Here is a 22,219-nt window from a genome sequence, read left to right as displayed (position 1 = left end):
TTGCTCTTTTGCTCATTTGTTTCTATATGATTATATGTTTTCACACCCTTCACTCATACATGTGTGTATATTCATCCAATATATTGGAATAAATAGGCATATTGGAATGTTTACCGGCTGAAGTCTGTCGATTTTTTTATCCTCCCCATTTTCTTATTTGCCGTATAAAATAAGGGTAAACCACTTTTTACCCCTGCCTATATATAACTCTCAAATGCGAGATTGCCATTAAATAACTAGCCCTTGGCTATGAATAATTTGGTACACTACCAGCAATATATTGGATAGGTACTATCAGTTGGTTTCTCAACCTCTAACTTACTGCCAGTCTCCTCTGGCCCCTTTGCCGGTGGCAAGTAAAAAGCACCCACTACACTCACAGAGTGGTTGGCGTTAGGAAGGGCATCCAGCTGTAGAAACACTGGCAGATAAGACTGGAGCCTGGTGCAGCCTCTTCGCTTCCTAGACCCCGGTCGAACCGTCCAACCCATGCTAGCATGGAAAACGGACGTTAAACGATGATGATGATGATATATACATTATTATTATTATTATAAGCAGCTACACGCAATATAAAACCATAAAACACTTATATTGCTAGAAATAAGAGTTAAGACACTTAAAACTGCATATGTGCACATACACACACACACACACACACACACACACACACATACAATGACAAGGGAGATAACCACACCATGAGTAAAGCTGGAAATCCCCGGGACTAGACTAGTTTTGTCTCTTAATTGCAGACTTGTCAACAGTGTTTATCCTGATTAAAGTTAGCTTTATGTTGAGGCACAATAAAGACAATTTAATACAATACTGATAAATTACTCAATGATTTTTTTAGTAGAGTACATGTATATTAAACTTTTATAAGAAGAGGGACGATAGTGACTTCGAAGTTTCAACCTTCTATATGTAGATAGATAAACGAATAGATCAGATAATGTGTGTGTGTGTGTGTGTGTAAGGAACACAATTGGAATCTACCTTTGTATTCTCTCCCCAAAATTCCATGACAAGCATATTGTGTTTATCAGGTAATGATAAGAGCTGTCAGCTAATTTGTCAACCCTGATTGCTCAAGTAAAATACAACCCCACTCCCCCCCCCCCAAAAAAAAACACACACACACAAACATGCACATGTACACAATATATATACATATACATACTTACATATGTGTGTGTTTGAGCATGTGTGTGTGTATATATATATGTAAGGGACGATCGTGCGAACTCAAAAAAGGAGAAATGGTGACGAATGGAAAAACAGAGGACTCCTTTTATTTAAACGTGTCACACGGTCGTACACACAATAATATATCGAAGATGATATACTAATATGTTATGCGACGATAACATAGATGACCAGTAGTTTTTCCATTCGTCACCATTTCTCCTTTTTTGAGTTCGCACGGTCGTCCCTTACATCATCATCATCATCATCATCGTTTAACGTCCGCTTTCCATGCTAGCATGGGTTGGACGATTTGACTGAGGACTGGTGAAACCGGATGGCAACACCAGGCTCCAGTCTGATTTGGCAGAGTTTCTACAGCTGGATGCCCTTCCTAACGCCAACCACTCAGAGAGTGTAGTGGGTGCTTTTACGTGTCACCCGCACGAAAACGGCCACGCTCGAAATGGTGTCTTTTATGTGCCACCCGCACAAGCCAGTCCAGGGGCACTGGCAACGATCTCACTCGAAAATCCTACAGGAGCCAGTCAGGCGGTACTGGCAACGGCCACGCTCAAAATGGTGCATCTCATGTGCCACCCGCACAAGAACCAGTCCAGGGGCACTGGCAACGATCTTACTTGGCTTGCCGGGTCTTCTCACGCACAGCCCATTTCCAAAGGTCTCGGTCCGTAGTCATCGCCTCGGTGAGGCCCAATGTACGAAGGTCTTGCCTCACCACCTCAGCCCAGGTCTTCCTGGGCCTACCTCTTCCACGGGTTCCCTCAACTGTTAGGGTGTGGCACTTTTTCACGCAGCTATCCTCCTCCATTCTCACCACATGTCCATACCAGCGCAATCGTCTCTCTTGCACGCCACAACTGATGCTTCTAATGTTCAGCTTTTCTCTCAAGATACTTACACTCTGACGGGTATTCACATTGACATTACACATCCAACGGAGCATACTGGCTTCATTCCTTGCGAGCTTACGTATGTCCTCAGCAGTTACAGCCCATGTTTCACTGCCATGTAGCATGGTTGTTCGTACGCATGCGTCATACAGTCTGCCTTTTACTCTGAGTGAGAGTCCCTTTGTCGCCAGCAGGGGTAAGAGCTCTCTAAACTTTGCCCAGGCTATTCTTATTCTAGCAGCTACACTTTCAGCGCACCCACCCCCACTACTAACTTGGTCGCCCAGATAGCGGAAGCTATCGACTACCTCTAGTTTTTCACCCTGGAATGAGATAGAAGTTGTTTCCTGTTTGTTTGCAGTCTTTATTGCACCTGAACATCTGCCACAAACAAAAACTAACTTGCTAGTTAACCTGCCTTTGATGTTGCTGCACCTCTTATGTGTCCATAGCTTGCACCGGGTACATCTTATAGAGTTACTACCTACTCCTTTTCTACATACTGAGCAGGGCCATCTACCTGAAGGGGTTTGTGTTTTATCTACCTTCCTACTTATTAGGATTTTGGTTTTAGCTAGGTTGACTCTAAGGCCCTTCAATTCTAGACCTTGCTTCCACACCTGAAACTTCTCTAGTTCTGATAGTGACTCCGCAATTAGGGCAAGGTCATCAGCATAGAGGAGCTCCCAGGGGCAACCTGTCTTGAACTCCTCTGTGATTGCCTGGAGGACTATGGTAAATAATAGGGGGCTGAGGACGGAACCTTGGTGGACCCCTACCTCTACCCGGAATTCATTGCTGTACTCATTTCCAACCCTCACCTTACTGGCAGCATCTCTGTACATGGCTCGCACAGCTCTCACTAACCATTCTTCTATCCCAAGTTTCCTCATTGACCACCAGATAAGGGATCGGGGGACCCTGTCAAAGGCTTTCTCCATGTCAACGAAAGCCAAGTACAGAGGTTTATCCTTAGCTAGGTATTTCTCCTGCAACTGTCTCACTAGAAATAAGGCATCAGTAGTGCTTTTACCTGGCACGAACCCAAACTGCATCTCATCTAAATTGATTCGCTCCCTAATTAGTTGGGCTATGACCCTCTCTGTAACTTTCATAACCTGATCTAACAGCTTGATGCCTCTGTAATATATATATATATATAGAGAGAGAGAGAGCAGGGTAAGCACATGAATGTGAAACAAGGTAGAAAAAATAGTACTTGAATACCAGAGGTAGAGTGATATGCTTTATTGAAAAGCAGCAAAAATATCGCAAAAACTGTTACTCAGAGTTTCATGTTCCTGTTCATCGGGTTGACTCATTCAGCTAAAAATTCAAGGTGGTGCCCCAGCATGGCCGCAGTCAAATGACAGAAACAGGTAAAAGATATGGTGCCCCATATATGACTAAAAGACTTCACCAGGTGGTGCTATTGAGTTAAGCATGGTCTGGGCCTATACTAGGGTTGCCAACCGTCCTTTATTTCAAAGGACAGCCCTTTGTTCAGCCCTAGTTGTCCTTGTCCTTTATTGAGATTTGAAATGACACTATTTTTCCTTTTTTTTTTAAATCGTTTTGACTAGTAGTTCAATTTCCTGCTCTCAAGATGTGATTGCAAAAGCATTTACTTCTTATAAGAGTGCAGACTCTGTCAACTCTGTAGTCTGCACAATACCAGAAGCACAGAGCGGCAGACTGCAGACCAGGGTGTAAAATTAGCCTCATTTTATGTATAACTCAATTCTCCATTTCAAAAAAAAGGCACTCATTTTGAGAAAATGAGAAAATCGTAAACTATGTTATTAAATATGAGAATCACCGCCAAGAAAAAAGAAAACAAAAATCAATAGAGAAAGAAAGGAGGTGCTGTTGGACATTTGGAAAAGTAATACCTCCACCTGAACTAAACTGGGACTCATGATGAAGAAGAACCAAAACAAATATGGCGTATTATACAACAAGGTAGTGATGAGGCCCTTCACTAAATCAAGCCATAAATTGTTATAAATACCAGAAGAACAGTGAAATCTATGAGAAAACTTGTAATAGTAGCACCAATATTTCATATTATTATCATCATCTTTATCAGATAACAATATTAATTGAAAGTGTGATTTTGAGACAAGATAATTTTTATATTGTTACAAGAATGTACTGATTAGGCCCAACTTTTCAAGTGCTGGAATTTTGATTTCTGTTCACATTTCAAGTTATGTGTCTTTTAGATACATGTTTGTCGGGCCATATAGTGTCTTTTTACTTAATATTGTCATGGTTTGGTGAAAAGTTATAATTAGTAATTATTATTTTCAAATTCAATGCAACTAGTGACATTATCGTGAACCTGTGAGGCCCAGAGCTTGTTGCTTGTTCAGTTGGATGCTAGTTCTCTTGCACCCCTCCATTAAATGGCCAAGAACTAGGCTAGAGAATATTTCTTTAAGTAAGTTAATTTCAGGAGTTTGAAGTTATAAGAAATTCTGGGCTTTATGTGCTAGCATACTTTGCTTTTTCAGAAGCTAAATAGACCTACCATAGCCTAAGTTATATTCCCATATTATTTGAAATAACTTCTAACGGCGTCTGTGGGAGTTTGCAGATGATTGATCATTGACCTTTTCTTCACTCTCCTTAGACACAACAGAAAATGATGAACTCACATAAAGAATCTTGCAAACCAAATCCAAAAATGAAATATTTTGAAAACATTGATACATTTAAAGTCCATAAATTTCAAAATAAAATACCACTTTCTGCTTGTTGTTTTTGCGCTTATGAAGAGTTCAGAGCTTTTGATAGGGTTGAAGTTTCTTTGAATTAATACTACTTCATCAAAAAGTTCATCCATATCTAATTTAAGCTTTCCTTCTCACTTCAAATGTTCTACTACTTCTACAAATTTCTGAAACTTTGGAAATGTAATTTTGAACTGCATTTAATATTGGCATTTATTATAATCTATAGGAACTGAATCGAAATTTGGGCAAAATAAAGATTTTGTCCTTTATTATAGCTAAACAGAGTTGGCGACCCTAGTCTATCAAAGTTGAGTGGTAAGTAGCTTGCTTTTGAAACACACGGTTCCTGGTTTAGTCCCATTGCGTGGCACCTTGGGCAAGTGTCTTCTACTATAGCCTCGGGCCGACCAAAGCCTTGTGAGTGGATTTAGAAGACAGAAACTGAAAGAAGCCCGTCGTATATATGTATATATATGTATTGAGTGGCTGTGTGGTAAGTAGCTTGCTTACCAACCACATGGTTCCTGGTTCAGTCCCACTGCGTGGCACCTTGGGCAAGTGTCTTCTACTATAGCCTCGGGCCGACAGAAACTGAAAGAAGCCAGTCGTATATATGTATATATATATGTATGTGTGTGTATATGTTTGTGTGCCTGTGTTTGTCCACCCAATATCGCTTGACAACCGATGTTGGTTTGTTTACGTCCCCGTAACTTAACGGTTCGACAAAAAAGACCGATAGAATAAGTACTAGGCTTACAAAGAATAAGTCCTGGGGTCGATTTGCTCGATTAAAGGCGGTGCTCTAGCATGGCCAGTCAAATGACTGAAACAAGTAAAAGAGAGTATATATATATATATATATATATATACTTGGTACTACTAAAGCAACGCGGACCCGAACGCGCAGTCGCGTGTCCGCGCTAGCTAGTCGTGAGTGGTCGATCCTAACCCTAAACACGTATTCATTTGCACACGCGGGTTAGGGTTAGGGTTAGGGATAGGGTTAGGGTTAGGGACAGGGTTAGGGTTAGGGTTAGGGATAGGGTTAGGGTTAGGATCGACCACTCAAGACTAGCTAGCGCGGACACGCGACTGCGCGTTCGGGTCCGCGCTGCTTTAGTAGTACCTATATGCTTTATTTAAAAGCAGCAGAAAAATAACAAAAGACTGTTACTCTGAGTTTCACGTTCCCGTTCATCGGACAGTTTTCTAACAAAACTGTCCGATGAACGGGAACGTGAAACTCAGAGTAACAGTCTTTTGTTATTTTTCTGCTGCTTTTAAATAAAGCATATTACTCTACCTCTGGTATTTGAGTACTCTTTTTTCCACATTGTTGCACATTTCATGTGCTTACTCAGGTATATATATTTATATATATATATATATATATATATATATATATATATATATATATATATATATATAATCATTTAGTATTTATTACACGCACATAGAACATTTAATAATTGTAACTCAGTTATTTTACCATCCAACACAGTGAGATACGCAGCTTTATGTTTTCAAACTACATGAATATAAAATAATTAACGAAACTAAATTAAAATAAAGCTAAGAATAATCTGTCAGGTCAATCACCTCACAAGAAAAATTGTTTTGATCATTACTAATTTGTACTGAAAGGAAACTTTCGTATGAAACTTAAGTAACAACAAAAATACAAAAATAAAGAAGACTGACAATACAAGAACCCTACGGATGTATTAATATACAAGAATAGAATAAAAAATACAATTTAAATAAAAAAATAATTAAAACTAATACTTAATAAATAAATATAAATGTATGTTTCATTAGCTTTTCCGTTTGCGCGGCTTAGAAAACACGACTAGTTTAATAAGTCAGCTAATTTTTATGGTAAGCTTTCTTTGCTTGTATCGCTTCTTGTAACAGATATATATATATATATATATATATATATATATATATATATATATATATATATATATAAATTTAAAAATTTAATACTCAAATACCCAAAATTTCAAGGAGTTCCTGCCTTAAAAACAGGAACTACACCAAAGTTATTTTGTGTTCTTTGCTACATTGGTTTCTATTAACCCATTTATTCTATCCGAAGAATTTTTATTCATTAAGATAGAAGAAATACATATAATTATATATATATATATATATATATATATATATTTATATATATATATATATATATATATATTGTCCTGTATATATATATATATATATATATATATATATATATATATATACACACACACACACATACACATATATATGTATGGGAAGAAATATTTTATATATTATTTCTATGCTCTTATTTACATAGTATGAAGAGATCTTTCACGACAGCTGCGTTAAGTCTGCTAAAATATGTGTTTAGTTAAAATAACACGGAAGTTCAATGGATGTTGCATCATGTTTATTAGTTTGGTTTTAGCCTCATGTCAGATCTTGATTAAATAAACATGAAATGAAGTTGACTCCATCCATAACTTTCCCGTAATTTTTCTTTCAAAGCGTAGCATATCGAGAATTAACTAATGTGTCCTTCTTTTTTAAAAACAATGGTGTATTCTTAGTGAGATTTGGCTACTTGTTCTAGCAGATATTGTAGGTGTGTGTGTGTGTGGTCTCTTGTAGTTTAATTACTTTACTGGAAAGCTTCTCGAATACAAATGTTATAAAAACAGTTAAATAACACATTTCCCCTTTATGTTGTTTTCTGAGTAGATCCATGTTCCTCTCTCCGCACGAAAAACACTCCGGTTGTGACCATCTCATCTCACTTTTTTTTTTAAATTTTGTTTTGTTTGAGACCTAGTGTAAGTATATTGGACAACATTATTTAGTGTTGCTCGTTTTATAAAATACACTAGGGTGTGATTTGAAGGAAGTTTTGCTTTTAATTTTTAGCTGATCGAATGACTACGTTAAAAGTTCACCATTAAAACAAGCGAGTAATTTGTTTTGTCTTCAACAATTTTAATACAAGTTGGTATAGTTGTATGGTTTAGAAATTCGCTTCGCAACCACTTGTTTCCGGGTTTGATCCCATGACGTGGCACCTTGGGCAAGTGTATTTTGTCATAGCTTCGAATTGGCCAATACCTTGTGAATTGAAATTCCTTGTATTTTATTTCATAATCAACTAAGCATGTTTGAAGGCAGACCGCAGTCCAGTTCTATATGTCAACCTGTTTATCATCATCATCATAATGTCCACTTTTCTATGTTTGAATGGGTCAGGTGGAGTTTATTGAAGCAGACTCTCAATGGTCAGGTGTCTTTCCTGTTACCAAGCTTCACCTGTTTCCAGGCAAGGTAATATTTCCCAATGGTCCGGTATGTTTTCTTGGAATATTAGGAATAAATGACACTGCTTGTATGATAGTGGCACTCATACAATTATCAAGACAAGGAGACATAATGATGGGCTTCTTTCAGTTTCCATCTACTAAATCCACTCACAGCCTGGGGGCTATAGTAGAAGACAATTGTTCAAAGTGCCACACAGTTGTGTTATTTAGGATGATACGATATAGAAGGGGCTGCTGAAAAGTTTCTTGGTGCAAAAGGCGGGGTTGGAAGCCTAACCTTCGAATTTTATTTTTACAGGGCTTAGAAAAACTGAAGTACCGTTGCAATAAATGTGTGAATCTGAGAGGGGAATACGTTGGATACAACCATAATTAATACACACACACATATGGGCTTCCACTCATTTTCCATCTACCAAATTCACTCACAATGCATTGGTCAGTCCTCGGCTATTGTAGAAGATACATGCCCAAGGTGCTATGCAGTGAAATTGATCTTGAAACCACTTAGTTGTAAAGCAAGCATTTTAACCATGCAACCATGTCTGTGTAGACTGATCAAATAACTAAAAAAATATTACTTCATTTCAAAGCTTTTCAGTATATTTTCAAACATTGTTTATATAATTTTGGCCATTATCCCACCTTTGTTAATTCCTTGCTTTTCTATATCTTTTCAGACACTAAAAGAATATGTAATTCCGTTTGGAAAATATAGTTAGTTCCATTATGGCTAGAAGTTCTTCATGCTCCAGTTCAGATGGAGACTCTCAGGCATTAACAAAAAGGAAACACAACCCAGAAGACAGGAACAATAATAGGCATCAGAATTCTAGCTCTGACTCTAGTTCTGACTCCAGTTATTCATCTAATTCAAGCCCATCATCAAGAGAGTCTGACTCGAACTCCAAATCTCTGAAAAGTAATGGACATTATTCTAGATCCCGTTCTCGATCTTCATCGTCTGGAAAGGGGCGTCATGCTGGTAAAAAATTCTCTCCTGATTATGGGAAGCAGCAACTGATGATTAATCGAAAGAGGTCTCCTGAAGACAGAGATTCACATCGATCTTACTCATCTCATAGAAATAGGTCTCGTTCACCTTTCAAGAAAAGGACATCTCCTTCAAAACGACGGTCACCGTTGAGGTCCCCTGATAGAAGAAGGACATCAACATTTCACGCTTCGCAAAGGAGGCGATCACCCCCAAGTCAACAGTCTTTGCACAGGAATAATTCATCTTACAGAAGACGATCCCGCTCGCCATACAGAAGAAGATCACGTTCACATTCTCCAGATTCAAAACAAACGAGATCTCCCAACTCCCGTCGTCAGCCTCATCATCACCACCAGCAGCAGCAGCGTAGTTTTCAATCTAAAAGAAATAGTAGGTCCCCATTTAACCGAAGGCAGCGTTCTGGGTCAGCATCTCCTCATCGAGAAAGGGACAGTTATAGAAAAGATTACAGAAAATCAGATTCCAGAAGTCCTGATCGACATAATGATGGGAAAGGGAACCAGAACAATTTCAGAAATAATAGATTTGAAAACGACGAAAGAGGGACATTTAAGATTCCTGCTGACCGTTCTTCAGGTTCTAATAATTTTACTTCAAAACATCAGGACTCTAACAAGAATATGGATAATTCTTCACACAGGTCATCATCACCACGTACAAGGTAATGTTAAATGTTCCTTTTAAATCATTGCTTGTCCAAAGTATTTGTAGGGTTTTTTTCCTAAAGCCCCTACTTGTTTTCAGACTTTTAGTTAGCCCCTTTGTCATACATTCTGAGTAATGTAAAGCTTTCCTTTCATAAGTCCCAAGTTACTCCGATAGCTGAAAAACTTTTGCTATGGATATCGTATACGATGCTTGGATGCCAGGAAAACATGTCCTGTGTATCCCATGTGATACACAGGACAAACAAAGGCCTAAGCTGCCTCCTCCTCCTCATCATCATCATCAGCAGCAGTTTCCTCCATCCATTTTCCATGCTGGATTAGTGTCTTGCTTTCATTGCAGTCCTTTGTTATCTAAGCTTTGTTTTTACAGCTGGATGCCCTTCCTATTGCCAACCCCTCCGAGAGTGTATTGGGTGCTTTTACATGCCACCGGCACGAGGGCCAGTCAGGCGGTACTGGCAACGGCCATGCTCAAATGGTGTTTTTTACATACCACCTGCACAGGAGCCAGTCCAGTGGCACTAGCAATGACTTGCTCGAATGTTTTTTCATGTGCCACCAGCACAAGTGCCAGTAAGGCAACACTGGTAACGATCACGCTCAAATTCATACATTTACCCCATAACATGTTGAAATAAATTTTCAAGATCAGTATTAATGAAAAATACTGTTGGCAATGAAGTATTATATTAAATAGATAAACATATTGTTTTTTTTTCTCTTTCTTTTATTATTTACAGTGGGAATTCTTGGTCTTGGCAGAATGATTCTGGAACATCTCAGAGAAATCGTCCAGGGCCAGCCCCAGAAATGTTTGAAAGGTATAAAATATTGTGTACATTTTGCTTCCAGTGTTGTATTGAATTATTACACCCATTTACAGACAGATGTAGAGTGATGCACACTGTTATTGTTATGCCTAGTTTTCATTGTGTTTTGAGGATGAGAGATAAAGCTATGCCTGGACAGTGTTTCCACAATAGGGACTTCACTAATCAACAGTATTACTGCTGTTTCGAGTAGGAAGTCATTCCTGACAATCTACAGGGTGGGCCAAAAGTCATACACCAATAAGCTCCAGAATTATTAAAGGCATGCTTCAATTTTTCTAAATAATGATTAACACACATGTATTTGTACATAATGAACAAAATGGATAACGAGCACTCAGAGAGTGCAAACCTCTCCGAAGGCAACACCAACGATTAGTCAGAGACGATTTTTAAAATGGGAATATCTGAAATAAACTCGACAGCTCTCTGAAAAGCTGCAAATCCTCTCTTAACACAAATCAATCAGCCTACAGATGAATTTTAGAAGGCGCTGGGGGTTATGTACACTGTAGAAATGATGTCTTTTTCAACATGGACACTTGCTGTGTGGTTAGGAAGTTTACTTCACAATTACATGATTCTGAGTTCACTCTCACTGCACTACACCTTTTATTACAGTTGTTCTAGGTTGACCAAATGCTTTGTCCATAAAATAAGCTGACATAGATTATATGAAAGCTTGTCTGTTGGGCTGTAGCTGTTCTTCTTTGGAAGAATTAATTGGATCTCATTGTTTAACACCATCACTTTGTCCTTCCTCATACAAGATGTTAAACTATAAAATTTCTTTCCGTTTCTAGGCGCCGTTATGAAAGGGAACGCATTGGAGAATTAGGTGCTCCAGAAGTTTGGGGAACTACTCCTCCTAAATATAAGTAAGTATTTCATATTTCTTTTATGTCTTCATCCTAACAAGGTAAACTTGTGCAGTTGGAACACTTGATTCTTCTCGTTCACAAAGCCTTCCTTCATATCGTACTATCGATCATAAACAATGCTATGATCAGTCCTACCATCTATCATAGACAGTGCTGTGGTCAGTCATACTCTCCATCATAGACAACACAGACCAGTCATAGCATCCATCATAATCTCAGATAAGTTTCTTTGATCATCATCATTTAATGTCTGTTTTCCATGCTGACATGGTTTGGACCGTTTGACTGAAAACTAATAAACTGCGGAGCTGTACCAGGTTCTAATCTGATCTGGCATGGCTTCTACAGCTGGATGCCCTTCCTAACACTAACCACACCAAGAGTATAGTGGGTGCTTTTTATGTGCCACCAGTACAGATGCCAGTTATGAAACACCAGCATTGGCCACAGCTACGATCTCACTTGGTTTGACAGATCTCAAGCATGGTATATTGCCAAAGGCCTCTGTCGTTAGTCACTGCCTCCATGAGGCCCAAAGTTCAAAGGATACTTTTTACATACCATCCCATTGTCACCTACTGCTAACATAACCTATAAATCCTCTCTTAGAATTAAATCAGTCTGTTTATTGAAGATTTTTTTTTTAAAAAGGGCTTCCCTGATGAACATGTGCATAGATATATGATTATTTATTCCAGGCATAACCATCCCTTCTTTCCTAAAATATTATGTACCTTGGACCACAATAATCAGTGTATCCTGTATTTCAATACTAAAAGGGTATGATTTGAGAGTGATTCAGCTATTATTTCTAGCATGTCAAGCAATCATGTACATACTTACTTGGTTCTTGTACTTTGGTGAATGATATGATGGCATAGTGGCAATCATGCAAAGCAGACCAAACATGTTGATATCCTTCTTTATTAAGATCTTAGGCATGCAATAACTAGAGGCAAAGACCTCAACAATGAAATATTCACTCGGTTGAAGTTTGTGTTGCAATGAGAAGCATATTCATAATACAAGCAGGTCCTGCCCTGCATCGATTTTTGACAAAAAGAAAAAAAAATTCTTAGTTCCCGATGTCACTTTTTTTTATATAGGCTTCTGAGGGGAAGGTGGGAAAATGATAACTCGTAGATTGTTGTAGTAAGTTGCAGATCACCATGTTATTACTTTTATTCTAAGATTGGAAATCAAATCTGAAAGAAGTCCACAGACTGAACTCAAAGCATCAAGTCATAATGTTTAGCTGGGCAATGAATTAAGTTCACCCGTCATTTATTATCTTACTCTGAGAAACCTCGAAAACAATTTTTTTTTCTTGCAAAAATGTTGGAATTTACTTCTTACTGCACTCAAGACCTTATTTTCTTTCGTGTTTTATTGAACGGCTGTAGACTATCTCTATTCATGTTTTACAATGCTATATTTCCGGAAGTAGATACAAAGACACTGGGTTGTGTCCCTTGCTCAGGGCAGATAATTCGTTTTAATTTAGTTTATATCGTACCTTGTACACAATCATAGCAAGTGTATGTAGTCAAAAAGTTTGCTTCTCAACCACATGGTTTCTATTCCAGTCCCACTGTGTTGCACATTGTGTCAGTGTCCTTCTATTGTAGCCCCCATCCAACGAAATGTGTTGGAAAGTGTTATGAGTGGATTTGGTAGACAGAAACTGAAAGAAGCCCATTGTGTGTATGTGTGTGTGTGTGTATATATGTGTATATATATATATATATTATCATCATCATCGTCGTTTAACGTCCGCTTTCCATGCTGGCATGGGTTGGACGGTTTGACTGATTACTGGCAAGCCAGAAGGCTGCACCAGGCTCCAATCTAATCTGGCAAAGTTTCTATAGCTGGATGCCCTTCCTAATGCCAACCACTCCGAGAGTATAGTGGGTGTTTATACGTGCCACCGGCACGAGAGCCAGTCAAGCGGTTCTGGCAATGACCATGTTCAAAAGGTGTTTTTTATGTGCTACCTGCATGGGAGCTAGTCTGGTGGCACTGGCAATGACCACGCTCGAATGTTGTTTTTCACGTGCCACTGGCACATGTGCTGGTAAGGCAACGCTAGCAACGATCATGCTCAAATGGTGCTTTTTTACATGCTACTGGCATGGGAACCAATCTGTGGCCCTAGCAACGATCACGCTGAGATGTGCTTTTAACGTTCCACTAGCACAAGTGCCAATCAGGCAGTACCGTCATCGGCCATGTCAGCGATTTTGATTTCACTTGCCTCAAGCAAAGTTTATTGTCCAGTGAATGAGTGGTACTCATAAGTGGGTTGATTACACCCCATGTTTGGCTGTGCTTTTAACGTTCCACTGGCACAAGGGCCAATCAGGCAGTACTGTTATCGGCCACACCAGCGATTTTGTCCCTGCATTTGCTGCAGTGACTATAATAATATTAATCATTGAGCTTATATATGTCTTTTCCTCTCCACTTATGTAATTTATAATTAAATTTTTAACATTAAATACATTAAGTAAGTAAAAAAACTTACATAACTTGCATAATGTACTGTGTTATGGGATTGAACCTGGAACCATGTAGTTTTAAAACAAACTTTACCACATAATAACATCTAAAGTAATTGCTTCAGTAGTTGTATTTATTGAAATTTGCGAGCTTGAGTGAAGCCAACTGCGGGTGCAGATTTCGGTGGTAGCAGCAAATATTCAAACGAAAATGGATGTAAAAAATGGAAGCAGAAAATGGATGTATATTTAATTTTTTCCCCTTTTTTTTTATTATTAATCTTCTGGAAATTTCGACATTGTTTTATGAGAATGTTTCATGTATTTCTGTTGACAGTTCTGATGACAGTGATGACAGCTCACCCTCCAAGATGAAAAGAAATGTTAACGATTCTGATGATAGTGATAGTAGTAGCGACAGTAGCAGTTCAACTACAAAAAGTAAGAGGTTTTTTTCTCTGATGTTGTTCTTTCCCATAAGGATTTCCACTGAGACAAACAGTCAAATAAGAATTTGTAGATGTGATGTCTTGCAGTGGTTGATGTGTTCCACCTTTGGGTTTGTTGGTGTCTCATGATACTGCTGGATGAAAGGGATGCTGTGTCCTAGTTTGGGGTTTGTTGATATCTTGTTAACTGCAGGATGGAAGGAGTGCTGTGTTCCATTTTGGGGTTAGTAGGTGTCTCATAATTCTGCAGGATGGAAGTGGCCATGTCCAGAAAATTCACTGAAAACGTTTTTGTCAGAAAATCTGCAGTAGGAAATTTTACCAGGAGGCACACAAGCAGGTTGTAAACGAGATAATCCATTTTAAAGAAATTAATCTTTTTCTAATTGATAGGTTAGTTAATGAATTTGCCATTTTAAAAGAACAGTTAATGTTTGTCTTTTTTTATGCAAATGTTCTAATTTGAGGTTTGTAGATGTCACATAATACTGTAGGATGGAAGGGGTATTGTGATCCATCTTTTGGGTTTGTAGACATTTGATAAACCAGAATGGAAATGGGTGCTGTGTTTCAATTTGGGGTTTGTAGATGTCTCATAATATGATGGTACAGATGTGATGCATAAGGCTGCTGATCGTTAGAAAACAGCAGTGAGTAGTGGTGATCCAAGGGGAACAAATCTATTAAAGAGGAAGATATTGAAAGAAGAAGTGAAATCTGATATTGGTGGTCATAAAGGAAAAAGAGAATGACAGAAGATCATAAGTGGCAAGAAACCATTTTTTTTTTTTTCAAAATACAAAAACTATACAGGATACAGTGAATATCTGGAAGAAACATGGTGCTGGTGCCATGTAAAAAGCACTCATGATACTTTGTAGAGTGGTTAGTGTTTGGAAGGGTATCCAGCTGTAGAAACCATGCCAAAACAGATGACGGGAGCCTGTTGTAGCCCACTGGCTTGTCAGCTCCTGTCAAACTGTCCAACCCCTGCCACCAGGTAAAATGGACATTAAATGATGATGATGGATTCAGAACACACTTTTTCTAAAAAATTTTATTCTATTCTATTCATCATCGTCATCGTCATCTGACGTCTGTTTTCCATGCTGGCATGGGTTGGATGATTTGACAGCATCCAGCAAGCCACAGAACTACATCAAGCTCCAGTGTCAACTTTGTCATGCTTTCTATGGCTGGATGCCCTTCCTAATGCCAACCACTTTACAGAGTGTAGTGGGGGTTTTTTTCATGCCCACCAGCAGTAGTATCTTTGTTTCTTTCTGTCACAAGGCCCCCATTTGGTTCTTTGAATTTTTTTGTTTTTATATCACAGTTTGTCAGACTATCTCTCGTGTACCTGAAACCCTACCCTGGTACCTTTCTCTTCCCTGCCCATATATATTGGTATTGTGTTTGTTACAGAAATTAATGTTTTTCCTGTAGAGAAAAAGAAGAAAGGAAAGAAGAAGAAGGACAAGGAGAAGAAGAAGAAAAAGAAGAAGAAAGAAGATAAGAAAAAATCTCACAAAAGTAAAAAGTAAGCAGGAAACTTTCTGAGGAATAAACTAGTGCTACAGTATGGGCAGTATAGGGGTTTGTATTGTGTGACAGAACAGGGTACCTTGTGACAGTATGTAGTGGGGTACAGAGTAATAGTAAAGGGCACAGTCTGACAGTGTGGGGTCCAGTGTAATAGTATGAGGTACAGTATGACAGTGGGAAGTATGTAGTGTGACTATGTGGAGTTTGTAGTGTCACTATCTTGTGGGGTACAGTGTGATAGTATGGGGTATGTAGTGTGGTTGTGTTGGATACAATGTGGCAATGTGATGTATGTAGTATGACAGTATGATGTGATGATGCTGAATACGGGGTATTTTGTGTAACAGTGTGGGTGAGTATACTGTGGTAGTGTGGGGTGTGTAGTATGATTGCAAGGTACAGTGTGATAGTGTCGGGTGTGTATAGTATAACAGTGAGGAGTATGTTGTATGATAGTGTGAGGTATGTGGTAGAGTATGTGTAGTGTAACTAGTGTAGTTAGAGTGACAGTACAGGATAAGGATAAAAAGTAAAAGAAATGCATTAGTCTTGTTGGTGTTGGAGGTGGTGGTCTGCTAAGGCCATTGGTTTAGCCGCTTCTGCTAGATCAAAGCATAACAAATAAAAAAAATAAAGGGCTGAATAGCCATATAGAAGCTGTCCCTTTGTTTCAGTTGAGGCCTTGTTGGATCTGGGTTTTTTTTCTCCCTTGTGCAAGTGTCTTCTACTATAGCCCTGGGCCAACTGAAGCCTTGTGAGTAGATTTGGTAGGCAGAGACTGGAAGTCTGTTGTGTGTATGTGTTTGTGTGATAGTGCTTGTGTCTCCTGGCCAGGAGAATTCCTCTTTCCTTCGTTGTTATATGTTTTTATAGTTACATCATAAATGTTTTATTTCGCTTAGGAAAAAAAAGAAAAGTAAGAAAGATGAGCCTCATGATGATGATGATGATGATGATGATGATGGCGATGGTGATGGTGATGAAGGTGTGTGGGTGGAGAAGGGAAGTAAGTAAAAACAGAGGAATCGTCTTCCTTAAATTTATTTTTCCTTTATAAAATTTCTTTATTTGTTGGTCTTTTCACTTATCTGTTTGTATTGCATTTTAATGTCAATATCAATGCAAACAATAAAGACAGAATCCACGCTGGTCAAAATGCTTAGCGGCATCTTGATAAAATAAATACCCGGCTGAGCGCTGGAGTCAATGTAATCGACTTAACTCCACCCCCAAATTGCTGGCCTTGTGCCAAAATTTGAAGTCAGTATCAATACAAGCATAAGGTAGTGAGCCAGCATAATTGTTACTGTGCTGGGAAAAGTGCTTAGCAGCATATCGTCCAGCTTTACGTTCTGAGTTCAAATGCCACTGGGGTCGACTTTGCTGTTCATCCTTTTGGGGTTAATGAAATAAGTACCAGTTGAACACTGGGGTTGATTCAAATGGCTTATCATCACCTCACCCGAAATTCTGCTCTTGTATCAAAATGTGAAGCTAATATAGCTGTGTGTTTAGAAGTTCACTTTCTAATTGCATGGTTTTCAGTTCAATTCCTACATATGACACGTTGGGCCAGTGTCTTCTACCATAGCCTAGAAATATAAAAGAAATTTGGTTGGCAGAAATTGTATGGAAGCCCAGTCAGAGAGACTGTTCTGTTCTTGGATGGTAGAGTTAAACCATTGTTTCATTCAACACCACCCCATGGCCCTTGGGTGCCTTTAATGGAGTCCAGTGTGTTGCAAGGGTTCCTGTCTGAGGATACTTCTCCTCTTGGTTTTAGCAGTCACAAGATACCCTAGAAAGGGCCATGGGCACTGCTCTTCCTCCTCTGACTGGTTGTTGATGTTGGCACTCCGTCGCTTACGACGTCAAGGGTTCCAGTTGATCCGATCAACGGAACAGCCTGCTCGTGAAATTAACGTGCAAGTGGCTGAGCACTCCACAGACACGTGTACCCTTAACGTAGTTCTCGGGGAGATTCAGCGTGACATAGTGTGACAAGGCTGACCCTTTGAATTACAGGCACAACAGAAACAGGAAGAAGGAGTGAGAGAAAGTTGTGGTGAAAGAGTACAGCAGGGTTCGCCACCATCCCCTGCCAGAGCCTCGTGGAGCTTTAGGTGTTTTTGCTCAATAAACATTCACGACGCCCCGTCTGGGAATCGAAACCGCGATCCTATGACCGCCTCCACCCATTCTATGACTAAGATATATAGAAAAGAAAAAAAAAAAAAAGATCCATGTACAGATGCAGTATCAACCCTAACAGACAAAGGCCTGTGTGTCAGGTGGCAAAATATTAGTTCCTACTGTTCAGATTAGCCTTGATTCACCGAATTTATTATGGAAAGTCTTCCAACCATGACCATTCCATCTTCTTTTCAGACGTAGTTTACCTTGGTGTATACTATCAAATGTCCTGGTTGATAAATGAAAGAAAGTACCAATGGGAAGGGAGGATTATATGTAGTGTGGAGGTTTTAGGGTGAAGTGGGGTAGATTAATAGAGCTCACTTGAGTGGAACAGGCAGGTATGACTAAAGGCATTCCAGTTGTGACCACCCTGCCTTTTTGTCTGTCACAGACCACATTGTCTAATGTATCCTGCGTTATCTAAGACTGTTGTAAGGCGGCGAGCTGGTAGAAATATTTTTAGCGGTATTTCGTCTGCCGCTACGTTCTCAGTTCAAATTCCTCTGCAGTCGACTTTGCTTTTCATCCTTTCGAGGTTGATAAATTAAGTACCAGTTGCATACTGGTGTCGATCTAATCGACTGGCCCCCTCCCACAAAATTTCAGGCCTTATGCCTAGAGTAGAAAAGATTATCTAAGACTGTTGTATGTGGTGTGGTGTAGTGAAGACTTGGTTGTTCTTTTGTGGCTTTTTCCTGTAATGCCTCTGAGATAAGGGAGGGATCACAAATCACGGGCTGCTACAATAAGAAGCAGTGCATGAACATATCCAGTTGGCTGTCCTCAGGGTAGGGAGCTGGTCCCAAATGCTTGTAATAGAGTAAGGTTATTCTAAAAGATACCTACAGGACCAGGACAAGTAAAATGTTTTACATGTCGTTGCTTACTAAAAGGGAGAAATTTCATTTATTCTTTGTTATTTCGTTTTTATTTTTCAGAAGAAGGAAGTGAAAGTGAATCAGCAGAAGAAACTGTCGGGCCTTCCCCATTTGTCATTCAAACAGAGGTACAAGGGAAAATTAAGTAAGTAAAAGCTGGAACTAATTGATTGGTGATTCTCTTTTTTCTGTTAGTGTAATAGGTGCCTGGTACCTTGAGTGAGTGGCTTCTAATATTGTCCGAAGTGGATTTAGTTGATGGAAACTGAAAGAATCCCATTGTGTGTGTATATGTATATATATGTATGTGTGTGTGTGTATTTTCTTTTATTCTTTCACTTGTTTCAGTCCTTTGACTGCAGCCATGCTAGAGCATCGCCTTTAGTCGAGAAAATCAACCCCAGCACTTATTCTTTGTAAGCCTAGTACTTATTCTATCAGTCCCTTTTGCTGGACTGCTAAGTTACAGGGACATAAACACACCGGCATCTGTTGTCAAGTGATGTTGGGAGGACAAACATATATACACACATACATCATCATCATCATCATTTAACGTCCGCTTTCCATGCTAGCATGAGTTGGACGATTTGACTGAGGACTGGTGAACCAGATGGCTACACCAGGCTCCAATCTGATTTGGCAGAGTTTCTACAGCTGGATGCCGACATACATATATATACATATACAACAGCTTTTTTCAGTTTCCATCTACCAAATCCACTTACAAGGCTTTGGTTGGCCTGAGGCTGTTGTAGAAGATACTTGCCCAAGGTGCCACACAGTGGGACTGAACCCGGGACCATGTGGCTGGTAAGCAAGCTACTTACCACACAGTCGCTCCTGCACTTATGTGCATATATGTTGCATTTGCTTGTGTTTGTGTCTCCTTGCGTTGACATTGCGTGTTTGTTGTAAATGAACATCACTGTCGTACAAGCAGTGGCATTCATTTCTAATATTCTTCTTAAACTTGTCTGGCCTTGAAGAAATATTACCTTGCTTGGAGAGTTGGTGGACAGGAAGGGCATCCAGCTGTTGAAAGCCTGCCTCAATAAACTCAGTCCAGCCCATGCAAACATGGAGCAGTGAGCATTAAAATAATAAGGATAATATATTTTTGAATTTATTTAGTTTTGAATAATTTATCCATACTTCTATATTTGTTATTGCTGTAGACAATTTATTATCTATGCTTTTCTATATATTTCCATGTAATTTGTTATCTATATTTTTGTATTTCAGTTATGGTAAAGCTCTGTTACCAGGAGAAGGTGCAGCTATGGCTGCATACATTGCAGAAGGCAAACGTATCCCACGTCGTGGTGAAATAGGATTGACCAGCGATGAAATCCAGTCATTTGAAGAAGTTGGTTATGTAATGAGTGGTAGTCGGTTAGTATTTCAACTAATATCTTACTTACCATCTACCCATACTGTATTTTTGACATTCCATATTTGATGGAATATAAGATGCAATTTTTCCCAAAAGTGTGTCAAAAAAATCACTCCTGTTCCTACATATGAAGTTGGGCCCCCTGTAAGCTCTAATGAACTAAAATCGTTTTTTTTCCTGAAACTGGGATGTGTATAATATACCCATGTGCCTTTTATGTGGGAACCAGATTTTCATAATTTGTTACTGGTTTGGACTTGTTACTAATTCTACAAACATGTTGGAAGTTGCTGGAGTTGTTTAGAGAAAGAATAAGTCTGAGTACTGATAGCAGCAACTGGAGGTTAATTCTGTGACAAACATGCACTCTGTTCAGAGGGACGTCTTGTATTTTTTTTTTTTTTGATTGAAATGCTCTGGGAACTCGGATATGTTCTGGGCTTTTGTGCTTCTTGACTCCAATACCCTAACTAAATACAATTTGCACTTGCGCGAAGCACAATGATGGACATGATACTTATACCATTCCATTATCAGTGTTCAGCAAGTCACTTGGCCATGGTTTTGGGCAACAGTCCATCTTTACATGGGTTAGTTTCTGACTGATCACTTGGTTGGTAGGCAACTCTGGTTATTACAGACAGTGCTTGGTCAACTGTAGCTGTCTTCCTTCGGTCTTGTTTGTCAACTGGGCAAATTTGTCATAGAATTGCTCAGTAGTCAGTTTCTCCACCCAACAGACACTGAAGGAATTTCGAAGCAGCCAACTGTAGCAACCCACTGAGGGACAGTATTTGGTCACAAATGTAGTCCAAGTTTAGCTCCTATAAAATAGGATTGTCTGGTTATTTGCTATGGAGACTCTCTTGAATTATCCAAGCGGTGGGAAGTTTAGATATTCTTCATATATTTGAAAACTTTACCAGCTACCAGTGTTGCCTTACTGGCACTCATGCTGGTGGCACATGAAAAAGCATTCGAGCGAGGTTGTTGCCAGTGCCGCTGGACTGACTCCTGTGCAGGTGGCATGTAAAATACACCATTTTGAGCATGGCCGTTGCTAGTACCGCCTGACTGGTACGTAAAAGCACCCACTACACTCTTGGAGGTGGTTGGCATTAGGAAGGGCATCCAGCTGTAGAAACTCTGCCATATCAGACTGGAGCCTGGTGCAACCATCTGGTTCAACCATCTGGTTCGCCAGTCCTCAGGCATGGAAGGCGGACGTTAAACGATGATGATGATGATGATAATGATGATCTCTACATCATCTCTATATGTAGTGTATAATGTTGGAAACTCACCTTCAGTCATGTAAGATAGTTCATTGCTAGAGGAAGTTGTTTGTTCTTTTGTTTTTGTCATTGTAACCAAAGCCATATTGGAACACTATGACATTCATGTTGCACATCAACCATCAGCCTGAATTGAATAACAAAATTAAAATGATTAGTGTCTCTGAGATGCATTCTCCAAATCAATAGTGGAATTTGAACTTGGCAGATCAAACAAATTAAACACTCATTATATGGTGTATATGCAGTTGGATAGGCCTAACCAACTGTAGTTGAATGTTCTGATCTTTAACACAGCATACACACATACTCCAGTAACTGGGTCAGTGCTGCTGTTAGTATTACATACACACACACGAACATCCTTGATCCCATTCAAAAGGTCATCCAGTAGGTAGTCAAGGA

The 22,219-nt window shown here is 39.2% G+C and overlaps 1 protein-coding gene across 5 annotated transcripts in view; it reads left to right on the top strand.

The window, feature by feature from the left end:
- Positions 1–22,219, top strand: part of LOC106884000 (uncharacterized) — a 29,082-nt gene that overhangs the window by 4,194 nt on the left and 2,669 nt on the right. The window contains exons 1-9 of one of the 5 annotated variants that reach the window (XM_089349927.1): positions 6,695–6,721; positions 8,838–9,836; positions 10,584–10,664; positions 11,477–11,551; positions 14,393–14,496; positions 15,951–16,044; positions 16,952–17,055; positions 19,184–19,268; positions 20,369–20,518. In XM_089349927.1, the coding sequence (XP_089206053.1) occupies positions 8,887–9,836; positions 10,584–10,664; positions 11,477–11,551; positions 14,393–14,496; positions 15,951–16,044; positions 16,952–17,055; positions 19,184–19,268; positions 20,369–20,518 (1,643 nt within the window). In that variant the 5' untranslated portion in view covers positions 6,695–6,721; positions 8,838–8,886. Of the gene's footprint in view, positions 1–6,694; positions 6,722–7,146; positions 8,162–8,837; positions 9,837–10,583; positions 10,665–11,476; positions 11,552–14,392; positions 14,497–15,929; positions 16,045–16,951; positions 17,056–19,183; positions 19,269–20,368; positions 20,519–22,219 lie in introns of those variants that run through there. The other 4 variants (XM_089349923.1, XM_089349926.1, XM_089349925.1 and 1 more) reach the window with 4 other exon arrangements.

This window comes from Octopus bimaculoides, chromosome 3 (assembly GCF_046866305.1).
Source record: "Octopus bimaculoides isolate indiv1 chromosome 3, ASM4686630v1, whole genome shotgun sequence".
NCBI classification, from domain to species: Eukaryota; Metazoa; Mollusca; class Cephalopoda; order Octopoda; family Octopodidae; genus Octopus; species Octopus bimaculoides.
The sequence above is the reverse complement of the archived record's forward strand: the minus strand, read 5'-3'. Positions and strand labels throughout refer to the sequence as shown.